This window comes from Carassius gibelio, chromosome A6 (genome assembly GCF_023724105.1).
Source record: "Carassius gibelio isolate Cgi1373 ecotype wild population from Czech Republic chromosome A6, carGib1.2-hapl.c, whole genome shotgun sequence".
Taxonomy (NCBI): Eukaryota; Metazoa; Chordata; class Actinopteri; order Cypriniformes; family Cyprinidae; genus Carassius; species Carassius gibelio.
Genome location: NC_068376.1, coordinates 26,716,576 through 26,737,906, shown reverse-complemented (window position 1 = coordinate 26,737,906; position 21,331 = coordinate 26,716,576). Strand labels below are relative to the sequence as shown.

General features: G+C 36.9%; 1 protein-coding gene across 4 annotated transcripts in view; it reads right to left on the bottom strand.

Annotated features, from left to right (window-relative positions):
- LOC128015902 (polyhomeotic-like protein 2) overlaps window positions 1–20,209 on the bottom strand; it is a 29,550-nt gene extending 9,341 nt beyond the window's left edge. The window contains exons 1-7 of one of the 4 annotated variants that reach the window (XM_052600150.1): window positions 20,084–20,209; window positions 6,302–6,542; window positions 3,744–3,902; window positions 3,561–3,638; window positions 3,271–3,432; window positions 2,576–2,725; window positions 1,575–1,851 (exon numbers count right to left, since the gene is read on the bottom strand). In XM_052600150.1, coding sequence (XP_052456110.1) covers window positions 1,575–1,851; window positions 2,576–2,725; window positions 3,271–3,432; window positions 3,561–3,638; window positions 3,744–3,902; window positions 6,302–6,481 — 1,006 coding nt within the window. In that variant the 5' untranslated portion in view covers window positions 6,482–6,542; window positions 20,084–20,209. Of the gene's footprint in view, window positions 1–1,574; window positions 1,852–2,575; window positions 2,726–3,270; window positions 3,433–3,560; window positions 3,639–3,743; window positions 3,903–6,301; window positions 6,543–10,360; window positions 10,513–20,078 lie in introns of those variants that run through there. The other 3 variants (XM_052600149.1, XM_052600148.1, XM_052600147.1) reach the window with 3 other exon arrangements.
- Window positions 20,210–21,331: the final 1,122 nt, after the last annotated feature.

Here is a 21,331-nt window from a genome sequence, read left to right as displayed (position 1 = left end):
AATAAAAGGGAGAGTACATTCAACTTCAACAATCAAGCTATTTTTACCAATTTTCACTGTTCCTACAGAACAAAAACAAGGAGTGAAATCCGACAATCAGATGGAAATCATATTCTCAAGAGATGATATTTATGCAAATAGTAAGACTTTTTATAGCAAAATCTCAGTACAGTCTTTTTCTAGTATCCACGTACACATTATTTTTAATCTAATATTCAGATTTTAATAACATTAGGACATTTCTTAAAAGTAAACTGAACAATTAATCTAAGAGAATAGATTTTGTGAATATAATTTATGTTTAAGGGTAAACCATGCATCATAACAGATCACATCAGCTCTCTGGAGCACACTGTCATGGAAACAACATCCCAACCCACTGAGGCTCAGTTGGACCCTCTCAAACACACTTGTTCAATCAAACTGAAGCTTGTTTAAGCTTCATTCATTCTGGTATTTTTGTACATAAACAGTGGCATAATCCGTGCACCTGCAAATGATGTGAAAGAAAAGAAATGCAGCTCTATCAAGAAACTGAAACGAAGCGAGTTTATACTGATGCACAAATGTAGATACACAGTAAAGAGAAGCAAGTTTCATTACAAATATACCTCTTTTAAATATCCAGTTGTCTTTATTTTAACCCAACCATCAGTCATCAGTATTTATAAATACTTTTATCCCACATTCCTTCTTTTCTGGAATGTGAAATGTGTGTGTTTTGCTTTTCTTCCTTTTTTTTGTCTTTGCCAATTTGTCTTTTTTACCTCTTTTTATTCTTGGACCTGATATGGAAAAGTATTTTTTCTTTTCTTTTTTTGTTTGGTCAAAGAAAACTCCTATTTTAACTTCTTTTGGCACTTGACTGGTACTAATATTGAACCCTGGAGTTACCCTATAAGATTTATGATTTTTTTTTTTTTTTTTTGTAAAAAAAAAAAAATCTATAGGTCTTTTTCAATTTTCTAAACTAAACACATAGCAGAATTTCTACCAGCCTTGACACGTCCAAGTACCTGCTTCTAAGTGTGCAGGATGCTTGCCCTGTGTGAGCTGTTATGATTAAAGAGCACTGGAATGATGGATGGCAGATGGCAGGTGTTGACAGGCACTGAAAGACTCATCTGAGAAAGTGCGTGCCCTTCAAAGGCCACGTACGCATTAATGCCCTTGAGCTTAAGCCATGTAGAACAAATGTAGCCTCTGGTGCATTTCTCTTTTCTTTGGTACTTAGTGTGTAACATGATGGACAGACATGTGAAGCTGGAGCATATAAGAGTGCATTTCTATTTAAATTAATTGAAGCTTTCAGTTTGTTTAAAGACCAAATGTGCACACACACAACAATTTCTGGACCATTTTGGATCAAAGGTGCTTGATGACAACAATATTAGCTTAAATATAAGCCAAAGTAAGAAACGATACTAGTAACTGTATTTGTTGAGCATTTTTGTGGAGAACACGTATGAAATTGAGATTCTTAAATCCACAAAAAAAAAAAAAAAAAAAAACACTGCAAAAAAAGGTGTTATAATATCTTAGCGGAACTATAGGTGATATGGGTCTGAGTTTACCTGGTGCGAGTAAGGGATGTGATGAGGAAACATTACGACTCATGTTAACTGCTTTCATCTCGGTTTGCCCTTCCTCTCCTTTCTTCACTCCATCCGTTGAAGCAGTGTTCACATTGCTTTTCCCAGTGTCTGAGCTGGAAGCACTCTGGCTGGATGTTTTGATGAGTGGGGTGGGCTGAATGGAGACGGGGGTCTGCTTTAAACTCAGTGCCTGCAGACCTGAGGACTGAGAGGTGGAAGACGCCCCCTGCTGGTTGCGCAGGGCAAGATTCTGCACCTGGGAAAGTCAGAAATGTACTGATAAACCTTTTTTTTATATTGAAAAATATATAAAAAATTTAAGTTGTTGTATTTCAAAAAGTAATATTTTGCATAGAATTACATAGGCTAAAGATCCTAATGTAATGTGCACACTATTTCTATTGGAATATTTATTAGAAATTGGAGCCAATTGTGATGGTCCTAATCCTCATGTGATCAAAGAAGGATCTTTAACAAATGAACTATTCTATTAACTTTTTTTTTAATGATTCAATTTATTCATATTCCTATGCTTTTCATTATTATTATTATTAAATATTGGAATATTTATGTATAATTATTCATTTGTATTATTAGTAATTGGTAATATACAGTAATTAACAGTATTGCATCGTACATTAAAATGGGGTGCTACAGGCTTCCTTCTGACGTCATGGATAGAACATTTTATCCAATTAACAAACATATCAGGGTTTTCTAAAATATCAAAATTGTGTAGAGTCCGCTGAATGAATACATGTACAATAAATGTTCCAAATTATAATTGGAATACCAAGTAATCCTATAAATAATCCTTTAGGATTTTTGTGTATCAAGCCATGCATGATTTTATGAATGCTTCATGAAGATAACTGTTTTAAACAGCATATTCATGAATGCAAATGAGAAATGCTTGTGCAATCATGGGTACTTTTGGATGTGGACGTATTACAGTAGTGTATATCAGCACGTGTGTGTACCTGCGCAGAGGCAGACTGTGTGTTTTTGGCTGTGTTAGTGTCAGACTGTAGAGCAGTTACTGTAGCTGTAGGAGCCAGGATCAGCTGAGGGGACAGAGGGACGGCTCGGCCCAGACTCCTGGCTACATGCACAAGATTACTCTGCTGTGCCTAAAATAATCACACAGAAAGATTCTCATTAATATCACATCCTCAGGAAGCTCTCCATCATACTCTGGCATACCCAGTATTACCCAGTTTGCAGTATAACCAGTATGTAGAACCATGCTTAGATTACAACCATGGCATTAGACTACAACAGTAAAAACATGGATTATGCATATTTCAACTTTTATTTTCATTTTGGGCTGTTTTATTGTTATAAAACAACTATATATTGAAAAAGTCTGGAGTAATTATCTAGACATTACATTAATGTATTACAACTTTACTTGTAAATAGAATTGTTAGGTTCTTTATCTGTGATATTTTGCTTAAAAAAATTAAAATAAAGTAAAGGGTCAAATGTTGTTTACATTTATTATCAGTCGCCTAATTGAACTAAATTCATCCAATTTATTTCTGGCATTCAGCAAGAATGCAATGACTGATTAAGAGTCAATGTCTCACTCCTAAATATATAGGCTATATAACATAGAAAGCAACTTTTTAAGCATGAAAGACTCTTGTGTTTGTGGTCATACAGGTGTGCTCACCATCTGGGCCCGCAGGTACATTTGAGCTTGGCTGGCCGTGAGGGTGGAGCTTGTGGCGTTGCCTAACAACACAGCTTGCTGGGTTATCCCAGAGGGGGCGGAGTTTACGCTCTGTGCACGACTGATCAGCTGAGCAGCAGCAGGGGACGTGGTTAAATTAATCTGTGGGAATAAGAGAGACAAGAGTTGTGACATGAGCAGCCTGAATGTTATGTCACATGCAAACTATAAGATATTGACATGATTATAATGTGCTTGTTTTCAGTGGCTGCATCCAAATAATAGCTTACTGTGGTCTGTGATGACCCGCTCTGGGTAGACAGGGTCCCATTCTGGTTGGAACTCTGCCTGCCAGCTGCTAAACTGGCCTGAGAGGGAGAAACCATGTCAGACAGAGAGTGTACAGTAAGTGTATTTGGGTGTATTATGTGTATGTCTTGCTGTAGAGGACTATGGATGCTGCTGTAACTGACCTGCTGCACTGCTGCGAGGCTTTGGAGCTGCGCTGTGCTGAGGTGCTGCTGCTGTAGAGCTGCCGTTTGGAGCATCAGATGCTGCTGCTGAGCTGCATACATCTGCTGCAGGTACTGCGCCGCTGTGCTGGGCTGCCTGTGTAGAGCCTGCTGGATCACCTACCATTCAAGAGAGAGAGAAAAAAAAGTGAGAACACAGATTCAATGTCAATAATATCGAATATGCATCACATACAGAGCAATGATATTAGCAAATTCAAATTCTGCAGATTCTTAAGGATTTTTTATTTTTCCTGAAAAAAAAGACTGATAATCTTACATCCCCTCTTGAGTTTTTAATCTAAGTAGTGTCTCAAACTGTGCTCATATTTGCCAAGATACCAATCAAAGTCAGAAATCATAATTTAGATGGGGAGACACGTCTGCATTTTTATAGTTCTGTTTCCATTGGTATATGAAGTGAAGTGTGGCCAAGTATGGTCACTCAAGTGGGCAGGCATATGCTGCGGCACCAGGGGAGCAGTTGGGGGTTTGGTGCCTTGCTCAAGGGTCTCACCTAAGTTTTGGTATTGAGGGTGGGAGAGAGTACTGGTTGTTCACTCTGCCTACCTACAATTCCTGCCACACCTGAGACTCGAACCCCTGAACCTTTGGAATACAAGTCCGACTCTCTAACCAATAGCCCATAACGTGTCAACATTTGTATCATGTATTTCTATTGTATTCGCCTTAAGATGTTTGAGAGAAACATCTGCCAAAGCTGATTGTGATGAATGGGTCCGGGGCAGGGCCGAGAGCCGTGGGAAACGGAGCGAGGCCGTGGAGTAAATTATAATGAGCGACACCTGCGCCACTCACCACACTGATAAATTAAATTAAATTAAATTAAATCATAAGTGGCTCCAAGTTAAAATTTTATTATAAGTCAGACTGCAATCAGAATCTTTTAATTCTTACATGGCAACTTTTTGCTTTGTTTTTTGCAATAATTTGCATTTGTCTCCTCCTTTTGGTCAGAAATGAACTGCAACAAACCTGAAAGAGACAAATCTCAGATTCTTCTGTTGTATATCACTTCCCATTTTTCTTTCAAGGTCAGCATTGATCATTATGATGGTAATTTTATCATAATATTAATATTAGATGATTAGGAAATTGTTTAATATTAGCTACTGTATTTCAAGGCTTGTTTCAAGGCACATAAGCCATTGCAAGTGTAATAACACATAACAACAATGCATTGATATTGCATAGGATGTTACATTTTATGATATTTATGTTTAATGACAACCAAATATACATCCAATATAAAAAAAAATAAAAATTGTATTGTCAAACTATAATAATAATGTTACTTACTAAAAATTGTAAACCATATGAACACCTACGTAGTTTAACAGTTGTTCTGTAATACTGATTCTGAGCTAGCATCCCATAACATTCAGAACAGAATTAAAACAAGATAAATACCTGAATAAATAGTCAGAGCAGACGTTCAAACAACACTTTCATTAGATGATGATAGTGTAGAGAAATGCATCGTTCTCATCACTAATGGTACCTTTCTATTGTTTTCTCCCAGCTATGTTCACCATTATCCCGCATTTCTGTGTGTCTCATCCTTTATGTCCTCACTGAACTGCCCACAACCACACAGTTGCTAGGCAACAGGCATCCTGACCCCTGGTCTTGGCATGAGTAAAGTGCAGCCTGAACTAAGTTTAATGAACAGTGCTGCTTCTGTCTGATCACGCACTGATCTGAGAATACAGCTGGGTCTTTCCTGCTATGTAGTATATTTCTATGTCAATATCATATCACAATTTTTAAAGATAGAAATGTAGTTAGGTTTCTTTACACAATTAAGTGAACATAGATTCAGTTTAAATAATTTAACTACTTTAGATTGGTTGGATGTTGCCAATTTTTGCCATTAACTTATGTCATGTAAAGCACTTTGAGCTGCATTTTAAGCATGAAGTGTGCTGTACATCATGATCAAAATAATAATAATAATTATTATTATTAACAATGTTAATTACAAAAACAACAGCAATAACATTGTATTGGGCCCTTCATATTACTATTATTATTATTTGTGAAAAAATCATAAAATTAATGATTATTACAGTGTCTAAATTGAATATAAGATTATCAATATCACATTTGGCTGAAATCTAGCAAGTGTCTAATTCCCAGCCACTTAAATTACATGTTAATAATGTCAATAATGAACCACCACATTCCACATCAGAGGAAAGAACAGGAATATGTCTGAAGCAGTGACATCTTCATCTTCATTCCTCTTCTGACTGGAGTAATGATCACACCAGCAGATGGCAGTATGGACTTAAAGTCCAACAATTAAACATTTAAGCAAGAAAAAAAGTGATGTGTGGTGCAATGCAGTGAGTGATTATACATATAAGTTCGACAAGCAGACATGTGGTGAATCGGTTAAATTGCACACAATATTATCAACACAGTTACCATGCATTTCTGAACTTAGTTGTCTATATTTGAACTGACTGATTGTGCCAGATGAGTGTGACGCGCACCTGTACAGTCTGTCGGTCAGGTATGCTGCTGTATACAGATATCTGTGGAACGGCCGGTCTGCTGCTGCTGGTGGAGCTGACAGTGCTGGCAGTGGAGGCACTGGTGGTGCCTGTGGTGGAGGTATTGGTGCCTGTACTGCTGCTGGCACTGGAGGCAGGAGTGCTCTGCTCACCCTCCATTGTGCCGCCCCGATGCTTCACCTTTGACCCACGACCACCCCGCTGCCAAACTCGACGCAAGCTGAGAGAGACGAAGAATAAGAATTAGTGAATTCATGTTAAAAAATTCCTTTCTTTTGTTGAGATCATCGAGACACTGAAGCTATTTCTAATTGATAGTTATGGAATTTGATGTGTTAATATAAAGAGTATGATAGTGGTATCATGTTATTTAGACAGTACCAAGAAATTGCCATGTTTTTGAAAGGTAATTGGCCCTTCGCAGGGACTTTGATTGACAGGCGAATCTGCCATTTTTGTCCAACAAACAAACCAGACAATAGATTAACATCAGTGGACTTGAACTTGAAAAATGGTTTTCTGTGGTTATTTCATGCTATAACTAGTGAATATAAAAGAGCCATTAAAAGATGAAAAAATGTCATTGTTTGTTTTGCTTTGTTTCATACCAAAAGTAACCTGCTCAGTTTTCTTTTTACTCTACAATGTATTTTTCACTGCATGAGAACATCATGTGTAGCATGAGAGCTGTATGGCTTGTCATAGCAACAGTAACTAAGGGGGGCAGGTCTTTGCAAAGGGTCAATTAGGGCGGCACGATTTGGGGAAAAAAATAAATTGCGATGTTTATGATAAAAATTCAAGAGCAAAAAATGTTGAGCTGCACAATTTGGCCAAAATTGTGTGATTTGACATATCAATGAGCAAGTTTGTGCACACCAGTAAGCTGATAACTCACAAATATCATCTTATTAAAATCACCAGTTTTCCCCGTTTACCTGCACATCAGTAACCTGACAACTCAAGTAAGCTGCGTTTACATGACTTCATTAATAAATCAGGTTATTTCCCTGTAGTTATGTAATATAATCATTTGCATATCTGACTCAGAGTATTCCATACATCTGTCGGCTGTGATGTTAAATTAAGCTTGTAACATGTCTGGAAACTTACAGCTCATATCCTATATTATACTCTCATGCCGTTATATTGTGACTGAACCACGTCTACTTCTGCTGTACGAGATGAGAACACATTTTTATCGTTTTCTGAGTCATGAATAAGTCTGCTTTTGTGATGTATTTCCTTCTTTCTTTACTGCGAAACGTTTGCTCAGTCTGGATGCGCATAAATCTGCACTAACGATGCGTACCTGTCACGTATCACACATGCACACTTCAATAAACCAATAGAAAGCGGGTTATTGCTTTCACATGTCGTGTGAAATCGGAGTGAGAGGAAAAAAACTACCTGTTGTGACCGGTTTATGCTTACGCTGTTCATGACCTTACTCCGGGTTCCCACGTTTACATGACCAAGCGCGTTTACGGCTTATTATGTGACATTATAATTATATATCAAAATGGCATTATAATTGCATTTGAGTTCATCCCGGACACAAGTGTCCAGTTACCACCACAAGAACAGCAATGGAAGATGGATTACACATCGAGTCAGAAGAGATGCCCATGTCAATATGTGATACAGAGCCATGTTAAAGGTTGTCAAACAATACTTGCATCAACAAAGTCTGCTTTTATAGACAGGCATTAAAGAAATCATCCTGGTTCAATACAAGTCAAGCTTTTCCAACATGCAGTTGGTTACCACAGACAATCATTTAAGTTTTAAGTTGGCAAAGCACTGCACATTTGTGTCTATAGATGTAGTTTAGGATCAGTATTTTTTTTATTTTGAAAGATGTTGATATTTTTCAGTAATAATGCATTTAATTGGCAATAAAGACATTTCTAATGTCAAAAGATTTCTATTTCGAGTAAAAAGTTTTCTTTCAAACTCTATTCATAAGAATCCTGAAAAGTATCACAGTTTCTATAAAAATATGAAGCACCACAACTATTTTCAGCATTGATAATAAAAAAATTCTTGAAAGGCAAATCAGCATATTATAATTATTTCTGAAGGATCATATGACACTGAAGACTGGAGTAATGATGCTGAAAATTAAGCTTTGCATCAAAGGAATGAACTGCATTTTAAAATATATTCAAGAGAAAGGTTATTTTGAATTGAAACAATATTTCACAATTTTTTTACTGTATTTTGATCAGATAAATCTTTCAGATAAATTTTTGGTGAAAATAAGAGACTTAAGCGTTTCAAAAACACTACCAACCCCAATTCTCCAGAATGTGTTTTTGCATGAACATCCATTTTTAAGTGCATTCTGTAAACATGATGCATGTTTTTAGACCGAGTTGAAATCATTATCTGTGATAATCAACAGCATGTCAAGCATGCCGTGGGCAGAGTTTGTTTTGAATCTGAAACATTCTTTAAAGTTAGACATGAATATCATAAGTATGACAAGAGAATCATATGACTGTTCATCCCATGATACAAACATTAAGCATGTAATCAAGGCTACTGAATGAAAAATAGGTGCCACAGCTGAGGGTTCACCATCACTGGAATCGCCATAGGCACTGCTGTTTAAATGACTTCTCTCCTTTTCTTTCTGTCTCTCTGTCTTTTGAGGTTTGTTATTCAGGGACAGAAAGTGGTAATGGGATTGAGATGGGGGACAGAAAGAGAATGAGTGTTGGGAGGGGGGTAGCTTTAGAGGAGAAATGTGGCATGGTTTCAATTAAACTCATTTAATTACTCACACACATGTGGTTGAGAACCACTAACCCCACACACTCTTAACCCCCTCCCTATCTACCCCGAATCGCCCCCACTTTATCCACAACAAACCATTATGCCTCCCCCCTTTCTAAGTCTGTTATTACACCAAGAGATGGTGTAATATCAATGAGGCCTCCCCTTAAGCCATTTCCTGCGCTCCAAAGAACATAATGGAGTTGGGCATTGTAATTAGATAATCTAAATATAAATCCTGAACCTCATTAATATGCATTAATGGAAGGGCCATAGGGATATCTGAGAACATGGTTACAAAATTAGAATATTATTAAACGTTGTACAAAAATGAAGAGGTACGCAGTATGACATTTCAAACTTTGTTAAATGTCACATGACCACACTACTGAATGAATCAAATGATCCAGTTTTTGAAAATTTAATCCCATTTTGAATTTTGAATAAATATACAGTATATGTGTGTGTGTGTGTGTATGTATGCACATGCTTGGCAGTTAAATGTACACAATGTTATTTTTGCAGTTGATATTGGTGAATTTATCAGATGGAACTAGAAAGAAACTTGGTTTATCAAGCATATTGGAAGATTGTTTATTGCAAACTTAAATTAAATTAAATTTATGCATTTAGGAGACGCTTTTATACAAAGCGACTTGCAGTGCATTCAGGCTAACATTTTTTACCTAACATGTGTTCCCTGGGAATCGAACCCACAACCTTACACATAGTAGTACACATAGTTCTATGGTAGTACTCATCACAATCTTTTCAGATGATACCAGCTGTGTTTCTTAGTAAACACTAAGATGTGCTTTGGTGGAAATGCATCATGGAATGTCATACACTCATGCTTAAAACCTGCTTGTTTCATATTTAGCACTTGAGTGGCTTTGCTAAGGGAAGCTCTTATGTTGAGTCCAAGTCACGGGCCCCACAGAGGCTTCCAGTCCAACCAACCCTATGCATCCAGCCGATTAGTGGCTCTCTACAGCATACAGTTTAAACAACTATTAAATGCACTGTCACCTTTAGCAGGGCTAAAAAGAAGTCTGTCAGTAATTACAAAACACTGAACAAATTAACAAACCATCCCAAAAAGCAAGAAAAGTCCAAGGGATTGGGTAAGATGGAAGGATGAGGATGGAAATGGGTGACATTGAAAACAGATGTGCATCAATATGCATGCACTGAGAGATTTCATAGACATCCAGGTTAGCCAAGGGCCCACCTCCCAGACAATAACCTAGATCCTACCTTTTCTGAGGGGTAGCACGAGCTCCGTTTGGCCCCGTGGTGAGCCCCATGCCTCAGGACCCTAATGCTCCTTTGTCTAGTGTGCGTTCTGCACCCCAATCCTGCCAGATCACCGCTAGCATCCACTGTCCCAGTCGCCAGGCACAGACACACTCTCTCTCTCTATGTTTCTCTCCATCTAACACACGCATGTGAGCCCCCCCCCCCCCCCCATTTCTGTGGTTTCCTAGCGACAGCCAACTGGGGGTGCCTTTTGGAGGCCTATTGCAGAGCTGTGTGCTGATTGGACAATTGGTTCTTCTCTAATGAGGATGATGGTAATGATTTGAACATGACCAGCCCCCCCACCTCAGAAACTACACTGGTGATGGCTCGTCCTGCCAAAAGAGAGGAAAAGACCTGTCCCAGAAAAATAGACCTGGCAGGAAAATCTATATTTATGTTTAAAAAATATTTAGAAATGTTAACATGATTGCTAATTTTGTCTTTGTCAATACAATCATTATTGTTGTTTTGATACTACTTTAGGTTAGGGATTTCAATAAACGTCAATGCTGAGTATTAAAATTTGTTATATAAAATCATTTCTGTAACAGACCATGCTAAAATGCTAAAACACCCTAGAATCCTGGTGAGTTTATATTATCTCATTCATTTTTTGCTTTAGAACAGTACATCCAGAATGCTCTAGCAACCATTTGGCTGTCCTAACAGCCAGACTGTAGAGCATCATCTTAGCAACCATTCTGAATATAATAGAAACCACATAGCTATATCCTAGCAACCACAAAGATTACCTTAGAAATGACACAGCAACTTCCTAGGAACCATTCAGAATATGTAATAAACCCCATAGCTAAAACTTAGCAGCCACCTAGCATTGTCCTGTAGTGGCTACCCAGATTATTTTAGAAACCACATAACAACATCTTAACAACAAACCAGAAGAAACCAAACAGTAACATTGTAGTAACCATTGAGAATACATTGACCACATAGCAATATTCTGATCTTAGAAACAGCATGGCAACATTCTAGCGACAGCAGTCAGTTAGCTATGTCATAGCAGTCACCCATATTACCTTAGAAACTGTAGAGCAACATCCTAGCAACCATCCAGAATACTTTAGAAACCACATAGCAATGTTCTAATAACCACTCGGAGCACATTAGAAAGATCATGGCAACATCCTAGCAACAACCCAAAATACCTCAGAAACTGAGTAGCAACATGCTAGCAACAACTCATAATGCATAGCAACTGCCCAGAACAACATATCAACACCCTGGCATTGTGGCAGTGAGTTTTACTGGAGAAAAGATTATCCTCAGTTCTCTTACGCCGGTTTCACACTGCAGGGAAACTGGCTCGTTTCAGTCATACTCAAATATAGAAAGTGCTGTATATTTTACACACACATATATATATATATATATGTATATATATATATATATATATATATATATATATATATATTAATAATACATACTTTTACCATAGGCTCTTACCCAAATATGTGGTATTAACAAAGTTCAGTTTGTGTTCATAATATGCATAGCAATTTCTTTTAAGCTGTCAGTATGCTTCAGAAAAAAAAAGCTCAGTTTTTGTAGTTGATCGGGAGAAATGTGAATTTTTCGTTGGATTTTAATTACTCGTTAGGCTAAGTAAGAATCTCAAATTTATTTTTGTAGAGCTGAAAAAATAAAAAATAAATTGGCTATGTGCGTTATCTTAATCTTAATATTTTTCTTAGAATTTGTCAATATGATTTATACGATTGTTTTGTTTTCTGTTTATCTTGTGTCCTTATTTGTAATTTGTGCCTTTTGTCTGCCTTTGTAACTGAAGACCTAGAGAAATATAATTATTTATTCTATTTTAGCTAGTTGTTCAGTAAGAATATTATGTTTAAGTCATAGAGATTCATAATTTTTTTTTAAAGTGAGCGTTCGTAATATTTTTATTAGGCCGAATATTGAAGATGTCAATATGTTTTATTTGTATTTATTGTGTCTATAGTTCCGTTTCTGTAACTTTTGAACTGTAAATAAATAAAAGGCACAAGTTTGTCACGTCAATCGTAAGTGAACGTGTGCAATATTTACAGCAGTGTTGTAGTCGAGTCACCAACTGTCAAGTCCGAGTCGAGTCTCGAGTCTCAGTGTTCGAGTCCGAGTCCAAGTCCGAGTCACCAAAGAAGATCTCTGACCCAGTTTGTTTGCTAGCTGCCATGGCTGCAATACGCTATCTCAGGGTTCTGAAAAACTATTGGGTAAATAAGGTTAAAATAAAAAAACAGACATTCCGACACGAAACAGACATTTCAAAGCAGAATAACCGACTGAAGCATTGTTTTCCAGAGAAATAAGTATGTGAACTTTGCAAGTTTTCTAAATATCTTCAAACATATTATGGCATTTTAATGCTTTAGTACAATCAAAAAATCATACAGCACCTTTAATGGCAGTGCTAAAAACAATGACAAAGAAGAGACACCAAGAGCACAGTGTTGGTTGTTGAAGTATTGTGTGCTGATGAGGTTGCCTCTTAATAATCAGTGATTAGAGCATCACTTAGCAAACAGTAACAATCTATGACTGCTGCGGCAATCACAATCAAACCACACACTCATGAAAAACAGACTGGATGTGCTACAGAAAGTGAATAGGGTTTTGGGACCCGCTTAAATCGGGGCACAACAAAAGACCATTCTGGTCAATCTGAAGAGGCCTTACTAAATTGAAAATATACATCCAAGGTGGCCTATTTGACCTTGAAGGAGGAGATAAGAACTGCACTGTCCTGAAAAGTAAATTGAGGCACTTATTGTGTAATACCTCTGGGCTGTGTTATTCTGAAATGTTCTCTATTATGTAATATATTGATTGCACACAGACGGGCATGAATATCATTGATTGGCATCTACTTATTAGCATATAGATTAGCTTCTGGTGGAGCTGGATAAATTAAGGTGGAAGAAGGAAGTTTAGAGAAGGAATGAGGAGCATGAAAGAAGGTATAGGCAAGGTGGAAACAGAATGAAGAGAAGGAACAGAGCAAAATGACTGCAAACAGCAGTTTTTTTTTTTGTTTTTTTTTATAACAAGGGTCACAAGTAAAGTAAAAATTCAATATATTTTTGTCTCCCATTCTGCTTTATGGCATCATTGTTCAGTTCATTCATATTCTTTATGTTATCTATCACCTCCTTTTCTTGTGTCTTCATCATTTCCACATGTGCATCATCCATTCAGATGGGGATAGAAAGAATGAGAGTGAACAGAGAAAAAGACAAACTGTGAATATGGGATGAGACAGGAAAATCAAGACGGACAGATGAGGAAGAGGCAGTAAACTGGGATGAGATGGGATGGGGGTGCTGCTGTCTGTCTGGTCTGAGTCTGATCCATATTAGTTACTCACTCAACCACTCAGCATGAAATGAGTGGGGGGCAGGGAAATGAGGCGGGGGTGGGCAGCCACGGGGAGGGGCGGAGGAGGCGAGGACAGATGTGAGAGCATTGAGAGATTGAAGAATGCTGATTTCACAGTCTCCCACATTACTAAATTTGGACTAATTAAGCACATTTAATGAACTGCTGTAAAAGTCATAGTAAACCTCAGTCTGCCAGTGGTAACTAGTCTGGTTATGTTGGTAACAGTGCACTGGTGATCATTAGATAACATATTAATGAGGTTCTTTTGTCTCTTAAGTGTTTTTTATCAGCCTGCGTGTTGATAATTGGGTTCACTGACAATTGAAGATTTATATATAAACAATTTTTTAATAGATTTTTATACTATTTTATTATAGTGTATTTTTATTGAGTCTTTTAAATTATTATTTATGATAATAAAAAGTTCCATAAAATTATATATTCTAATTTTTTTATATAGTTTTATTTGATTTATTATTTTATATACTTTGTGCTTTTTTTCATAATTATTTTACGAACTTATTTATAAAAGTAGCATTTACATTTTTACATTTCTTAATAATCTATTTTATTTAGATAACTTTAACTTTGAAAACCTGGCAATGAAAAAACGAAATGGTTTAAATTTTTTAGGGGGAAAAAAAATCAGACTGATGCCAATAAATTAACATAATGGATATGAAACAGTCGATTCTTACACCAAGTACAAATTGTACTGTGTAAACTGGCATCAGTCTGTATGCATTATGTTGCATTTTATTCAACTTCAGTTAATATTTTATTCATACAGTATACTGCTTTTTACAATACACATCGTTTCAGAGTAGCTTTACGGAAAATCATCAGGTTAATGTTTATCAATTCTTGCCTTATAGTCGCATTTAGCAGATTAGAGTTTGCGCTAATATAGTTATAATTTTTTAAGCAGTACTAACAATCAAGCCGTTGAGATACTATATGGCCTGAACAATAAATCACAGCCATAGAACTAAAGCTTTCAGGTGGGCTTTACTTGACTAATGGTAGTGTACAACAGTGAAAAGTTCCATCTTTTTCCATCTTGCTCTCTTTTCTTTCTCCTCTGAGACTCAGTTAATTGGTGTCCCATTCTGTGGCAATAGAGCCACTACGGCCCCAGACAGACATTCCCAAGTGACCCTGTTTCCCTCAGCAGAGCCACAGCATCAAATGCAGCGGAGATGGATTAATTCTCCCTAAGAAGGCTGTGAATATAGTACACTGATGATGACCACTAAGATGGGTTACCGAGGGGGACCCTCGTTATTAATGGGAAGGGGGATATGAATGTCAGTAATGAGCACCTCTGGAACCGCAAACCTTATTCTGATTGTAAAAAAAAGAATAATAATGTTGGCCTTGGTTGTTAGGCATTCATTGATCTATTGTTTTATATGGCTAGTGTAGTTTAGTTTTTTATCTCCTTCATAAACACATCAATATTTGATATACTACATAATAAGATCACATTACCAGCCAAATACTACTAACTCTGTCTTATTGAACATTTTTCCCTGTTATAGTACATATATGTAGTAATGAATTAAGGTGCATGCAAATAGTGCATTTGTGCAATGACTTTCTGTAACTGAACATTTTTGCCTTTTTCCTGATGTTACATGTACATGCATGTTTCAATGGTGAGAAATTGCACTTTTAGTAATAAAAATTACTCCAAAAGTTGTGCCAGGCAGTTCTTTTTAAAAGTCTTACTTTAGATGCCAATATTCATACCTTTGAATTCAAATCGTCCTGCCAAAAAAAAAGTAGTTTGTGGAAAAACTGCACACTTTCTTTGTTACAAACTCTCAGCCAATTATTTTGGGCAAGAGTTTGAAAAATCAGCTCATGTTCTTTCCGTAGAACATTTGTTGTCTTAAGTGTCACAGTGCTAGAAAGCAGAACAGCTCTATGGCTAGTCTGGATAATGTAGACATCAGCACATGAACACCTCTGTCATTGATGCAGCCCACGGAGAACATCATGTGGACATGTCAGTAAATCTGGGAGCACATAAGTTATATTTTGACTTCTTTAAAGAGCAGCTCATATGGGTTTTCGTAGCTATCCTTCAATGTAAACAGTCTGCAAAATGCATGATAAATAAAGATATGGTATCTCAAAAGAAAGAGTCGATTCTGAGCCACCTTAACAAGTCATCATATTTTTTAATTTTCTGCCTGTTACCTATATAGTATACGTCCCAAGGTAACACATTTGCATAATCCCCGCCTACCTGCAAAATACAAACACTCTAACCTGCCCACAAACACTTCTGCTAGATAGTGTGTTCACATCAGGTCAAGAAGACCTGTGTTTTCAGCCTCACGCCACATTCTAACACAGTTCCCACGTGTGCACCTTACTTGCCTGTAATGTCTGAGCAGTGTTTGTGAGCACAGCACTTATTTGATTACAGCTGTTACCAGGGAAACCTATATGTTTCCCCTCTACAAGTTCCTCCTGCTGGCAGAGAATGAATTTGCATATATATGCCGCTACAAATAGAGTTTAAGTCTGTGGGAAACACAGCTTCTGTTATGAATACTATTCAATATTTTCATTTGAATGTTGGATTGAAATGAACGCTGTTTTTAGAGTAGTTAATCTTTAGCATAGCGTGGCTAACGCTAATTTAAAGAGCATTAAATAACTATTTAATGCTCCTATAACTTTTATTTGGGTGAAAAAAAACAGGAGGACATGATGATATTTACTATTTTTACACATCAGAGGCTTTTCAATTAATTGTGAATCTAAAATATGCATGTTAGAAAGTGTACAAATGGTTAACTTTGTGTCATCAGTCAGAAAAGCAGTTCTGGGCTTTTCTTCATATTATTTTTTATTTAGTTGTTATTCTTGGCTGAATAACTCTAGAAGGATTTTAAAATATGTTTAAAATTAAATATGTAGACTACACAGTTTGGATTAAATAAAAGTATAGCCAAATTAATTAGCATGTTTTTATGTTTTGCTTTGGAACCGAAATTGGTACTAAGAACTGTGGATTTTTACTGGTATTGGTACCGAATACTGAATTTTTGGAAACACTAGTCCTGGGGCCTGTACCATGATGGGAGATGAACAAATTCAGAGTTACAGGATTAGTTTTGAGTTGACAAAACCAAACCTCTCCAATCCGGCTTTGTTGGTACCATGATGCTGATCATCAACTTTCTTTGTCAAGTCAGGCTTTGATCCTGAGTTTGTGGAGCACGTGCACGTGAATGTGTGACATCACTGGCGAACAGCCAATCGCGAGCCTTGCAATACAAAGCAAGTTGTGATTTACTTCTCACGAGAGACCCAGCGTGATTCAAAAACTAGAGGTTAAAGGTTTTGCTAAAGGTTAAGAGACTGAAAAATATAACAAATTAAGGAGGACTAATAAAATAAATAATCTTGCTCTATCAGTGCAGTGACAAGTGAAACTTGTTAACTTAGTTTATACATTTGAAAATATATAGTGGTAGAGACCCGAACATGTAATGTCAGATTTTTTTTTTTTTAAATAGTGCAATCTTTTGATATCTTTGCTTATTTATATTATACATGATCTGTATACATTCATATTTATTTAAAATAAACAAATTACAGTAACTGTTAAACTAAAATTGCTTGTGTGTAAAAGATAAATAATAATAATATGAATCACAATAATTATATAAATCATAAAATGACTCAGTAATTATCATTAAAGACAGACTTCGTCTTTTTTTTTAGCATTAGTGAGCTTTAATATGGAGCAAGATAAACTGGAGGACTGACTTTGTGTCAGATATGTGTCACTTCTCTCACATCTGATTGGTCCACCTTCAGTTTGAGATCTCTAACCCAGAACATAATCTGCCCCGGAGCAGGTTAGCCGTGGAGTGTAAGATACTATGGCAATGAATGCCGCTGAAAGCCAAGCCACTTACGTGGTACCTAAAACCCAGGATTGGTGCAAACTAACCTGCAACTTACCTGGCTAGCCAGCTTATCTGACTTCATGGTACAGGCCCCTGATCATGTCGATCTTGCAATGTAGTGTCCATTTGAGCGAGTGCATCAGTCATCCTCATACTTAGGCTCGAATTTATAAGGTAATATCGATGCCTTTTTTTGCAACCTTATAGCATTTTTGTTTACAAGTAACCCCCCGGAGCAAAAAAAAAACAATTATGGTAATGGAGGTTTCGTTTCCGACACGCATTGTACGGAAAGACCAATCACAACAGACATGGCCAGCTGACCAATCAGAACAGAGTAGCTTTATGGAAGGGAGGGGTTTCCAGACATTAAGCTCAGAACTGCTTTGAATGAATAGTTTCGTAATCATTGAAAAATTATTCTAATATTAAAATGTATATTCTGAAAAAATTACAATGTTTTCTGACCTAAGATGCATATAAACTTGTTATACAGGACTCCAACACAATATGAGGACACTTTAAAATATCATATGACCTGCTCTTTAATTAAGCTGCCGATCATATCTACTGGGACTGCATGGACTTTGCAAACCCACAATTTTAGCCAGGTAAACACACGTTTATAAGCACACTGAAGGATCCATCTTTGACTCTGGTTTTGAGACACTCAAAACCCTAATTCCTTCAAGTAATCGGCACGTTATATAGTAAGCACACACAATCAGGCTCCCAGTGCAATTAACCTTGAGTCCCACTCACAAGAATTCTGGGTCACTGCACAAAGGAAAGAAGATGGTTTATTTAATAAAAGCATTTTAACAGACAGCTTGAGACAAAGCTTCTGGATTATAGTATGGGTGGATGAGCAGACAGATTCTTACACACAGACTGTATTTGCTAAGAAAAGCATCACTATTGTTATTACTTATATTAGTTGTGGATGACACCTCAAATCATGTGTCGTGTTGGGAAGAATTTAGTGGAAAAATCATTACAAGAGAGACTCAAGCCATATGTGGAGACTACAATATCATAGAATATTGTGAAACTAGTATGAATCATGGTGAAAGCCTAGAAATGATCCCAAACAAACTAGCATCATAGTGGTGAGTTTTGCATGAGGAAACAGCTATCAAATTAGTTGAAATTCATTGTGTTTGAATCTGTGAGTTTAATTTTATAATCTTGTACACTGATTTTATTTGCTTTAGAACAGCTTGTCAGAACAACACTGTCCTCTGGAACTACAAATTTTATTATGATTGTAAAAACAGAATAATGATGTGTGCATTGGTTGTTAGGTGTTCATTGATTTATTATTTCATATGGCTAGCCTTTATTTGTCTCCTTAATAAACACATCACCATTTAAATTCAAGAAGCACTGAGTAATTTATAATCTTTGTCTTGATTTAATTTGTTTAAATTAATGTATGAGATACATCAAACTAATTATGTATTTACCGTGACAACAAAGGGCCCAAACACACCTACCAAAAAATAAGTAATCAAAATTATGCGAGTGTGTTTGGCAAAATGCAGAAGGGAATTTTACATGTTTGGGAATCTACAGATCAGAACATTCTGGATTTAATACGAAGCAGAAGTTTTTTTTTTGTTTTTTTTTGCTAGAGGATCTGGTTTGGATTGATTTGCACCTCTCATTCTAATCCTGCTGTGTTGTTGGCTGAATCATGGAAGTGCACAACTTGGAAGTGCAAAAGAGAAAAGCAGTTTAAAAGTACGCACAAGTCATGTACACCATCATCCAATTGCACTGTGGTCTGGTGCCCTCATTCACATGGTATCCATTCTAAATAATCTGACCTAATGTGGGTCACATGGAATGCCAAGGGCACTGTGACCTGACCCTGACCCCAGACTCAACTCTTTCAGATGCACATACATACACTATACTTGACATGAAGGAAACTGACCTTCAAAGGAATATGCTTTAGATGGACTGTTTTGTAACCAATTCTTTATCATGGTGAAAAGGCTGATAATATTTCTACCATCCATTGGATTTGGAGTTAATATAAAGTAAGTAATGTGTAATGCATTCAAGCTTATCTTTATACACAAGAATGGCAGGTTTTGTTAACGTAATAGGATTGTTGTCTAAATAATAGTGTCTATATAGGTTTGCCAACAGCAGGCCAATGCCCTCACATCCACATTGTTGTCCCTCGAGCTGTCAGATCTGGTCTGGCTGGCTTTGAAACAGGTCTGGAAGCATGCAGTAAGAAAGCAAACACATTCCCTCTCCCTAATTCCTTCCCTCCTAGTTTAAGAGCCACGAGAAGGAAGGAATTTCACAACATGCACATAAATAATGCCTACCTTACACTTTGGCTTTGCCTTTCTTTCCTAGGTCTGGATTACGTCCTGCTTTCCTGCTATCCTACACCATTTCTGGGTTGTGTTTGTGCTGTAAGCTTTACGGCAGAGCAGAGAGAGAGAAAGTAGGGGGGGAATCTAGGCATTAGCATTCCAAAGGTCACATGTGACACAGCCTCGGCCAATCACAGGAAGGCATGCTTTCATGACCCTGCCCCTTCTTCTTAAATCCCTCCCCTGCTTCTTGTTCTGTCAGTCTATTTGCACCATGGCAACACAAAGAGCTTCTCGCTTGAAATGCATGCTGAAAAGTTTACTGATGCATGTGTATGAGCGATGCCTTCAATAATGACCTGTCTGCTTAAAATAATCTGCAGGTTAATTGTTTAACCTGTGAAAGCATAGCCTTTGTCAATTATATAATGTAATTGTTGACTTCTATATAAACGCAATGGGGTTTTAATATATGCAAACATATTCAAATAATGGGGCATGAAGATCAAAGTAAAACACAGTCCTCGGGGCCCTGGGGTTAAGCTGATTGGTTGAAATGCTAATTCTGAGTGTGTTGATTAGTCCAGAGGGTGATTTGCCTGAATGTCGGTGGTCATGTATTTGTTCCACATTATGGGGGAGGTGGAAGCCCCTGCAATATATAGATATATAGCATATCCATGTATCTGTGAATGCAAGGCTGAAACACTTTATTACCAAGAAATAAGGGACTTTTATACATTCATGTACCCAGAAATGCTTGTTTTCTTAATTTATTTATTTTTTTTGGAAAAAGGAGAACTGCTCTGAACTCACATAGACTGCTACCCAACCTCAAGAGTTTTGGACCGACAAGTGCCGCTCATATTTTCTTAAGAAAATATGGAAATCTAGTTTATCTTTCAACAGTTATGATTTATCTTAAGGTAGAGCAGATGGATCCAAAAAAAGTAGTTTATTTCACATAAAATTAATGTGAAGACTATTAGTAGTGTATTACATGCATTGTCTTTTTATCGTACTCTCGAAAATCTGTATTATATAGCGCAACAATAATCTCACACACCTCCCTATCTAGCATCAGATGTCTGATATTCATAAATCTCTTTATGCATCATGGGGATTATTCTAAATAATTAATTTGCAATATGACTTATCTGGTTTGACCGGTACTTAATTATCTGGTCCCCAACAGTTCCCCTGATACTCCACTTCCAGACACAGTGACCCACAGCCTTAACCTGTTTTCCAGTAAAACACTA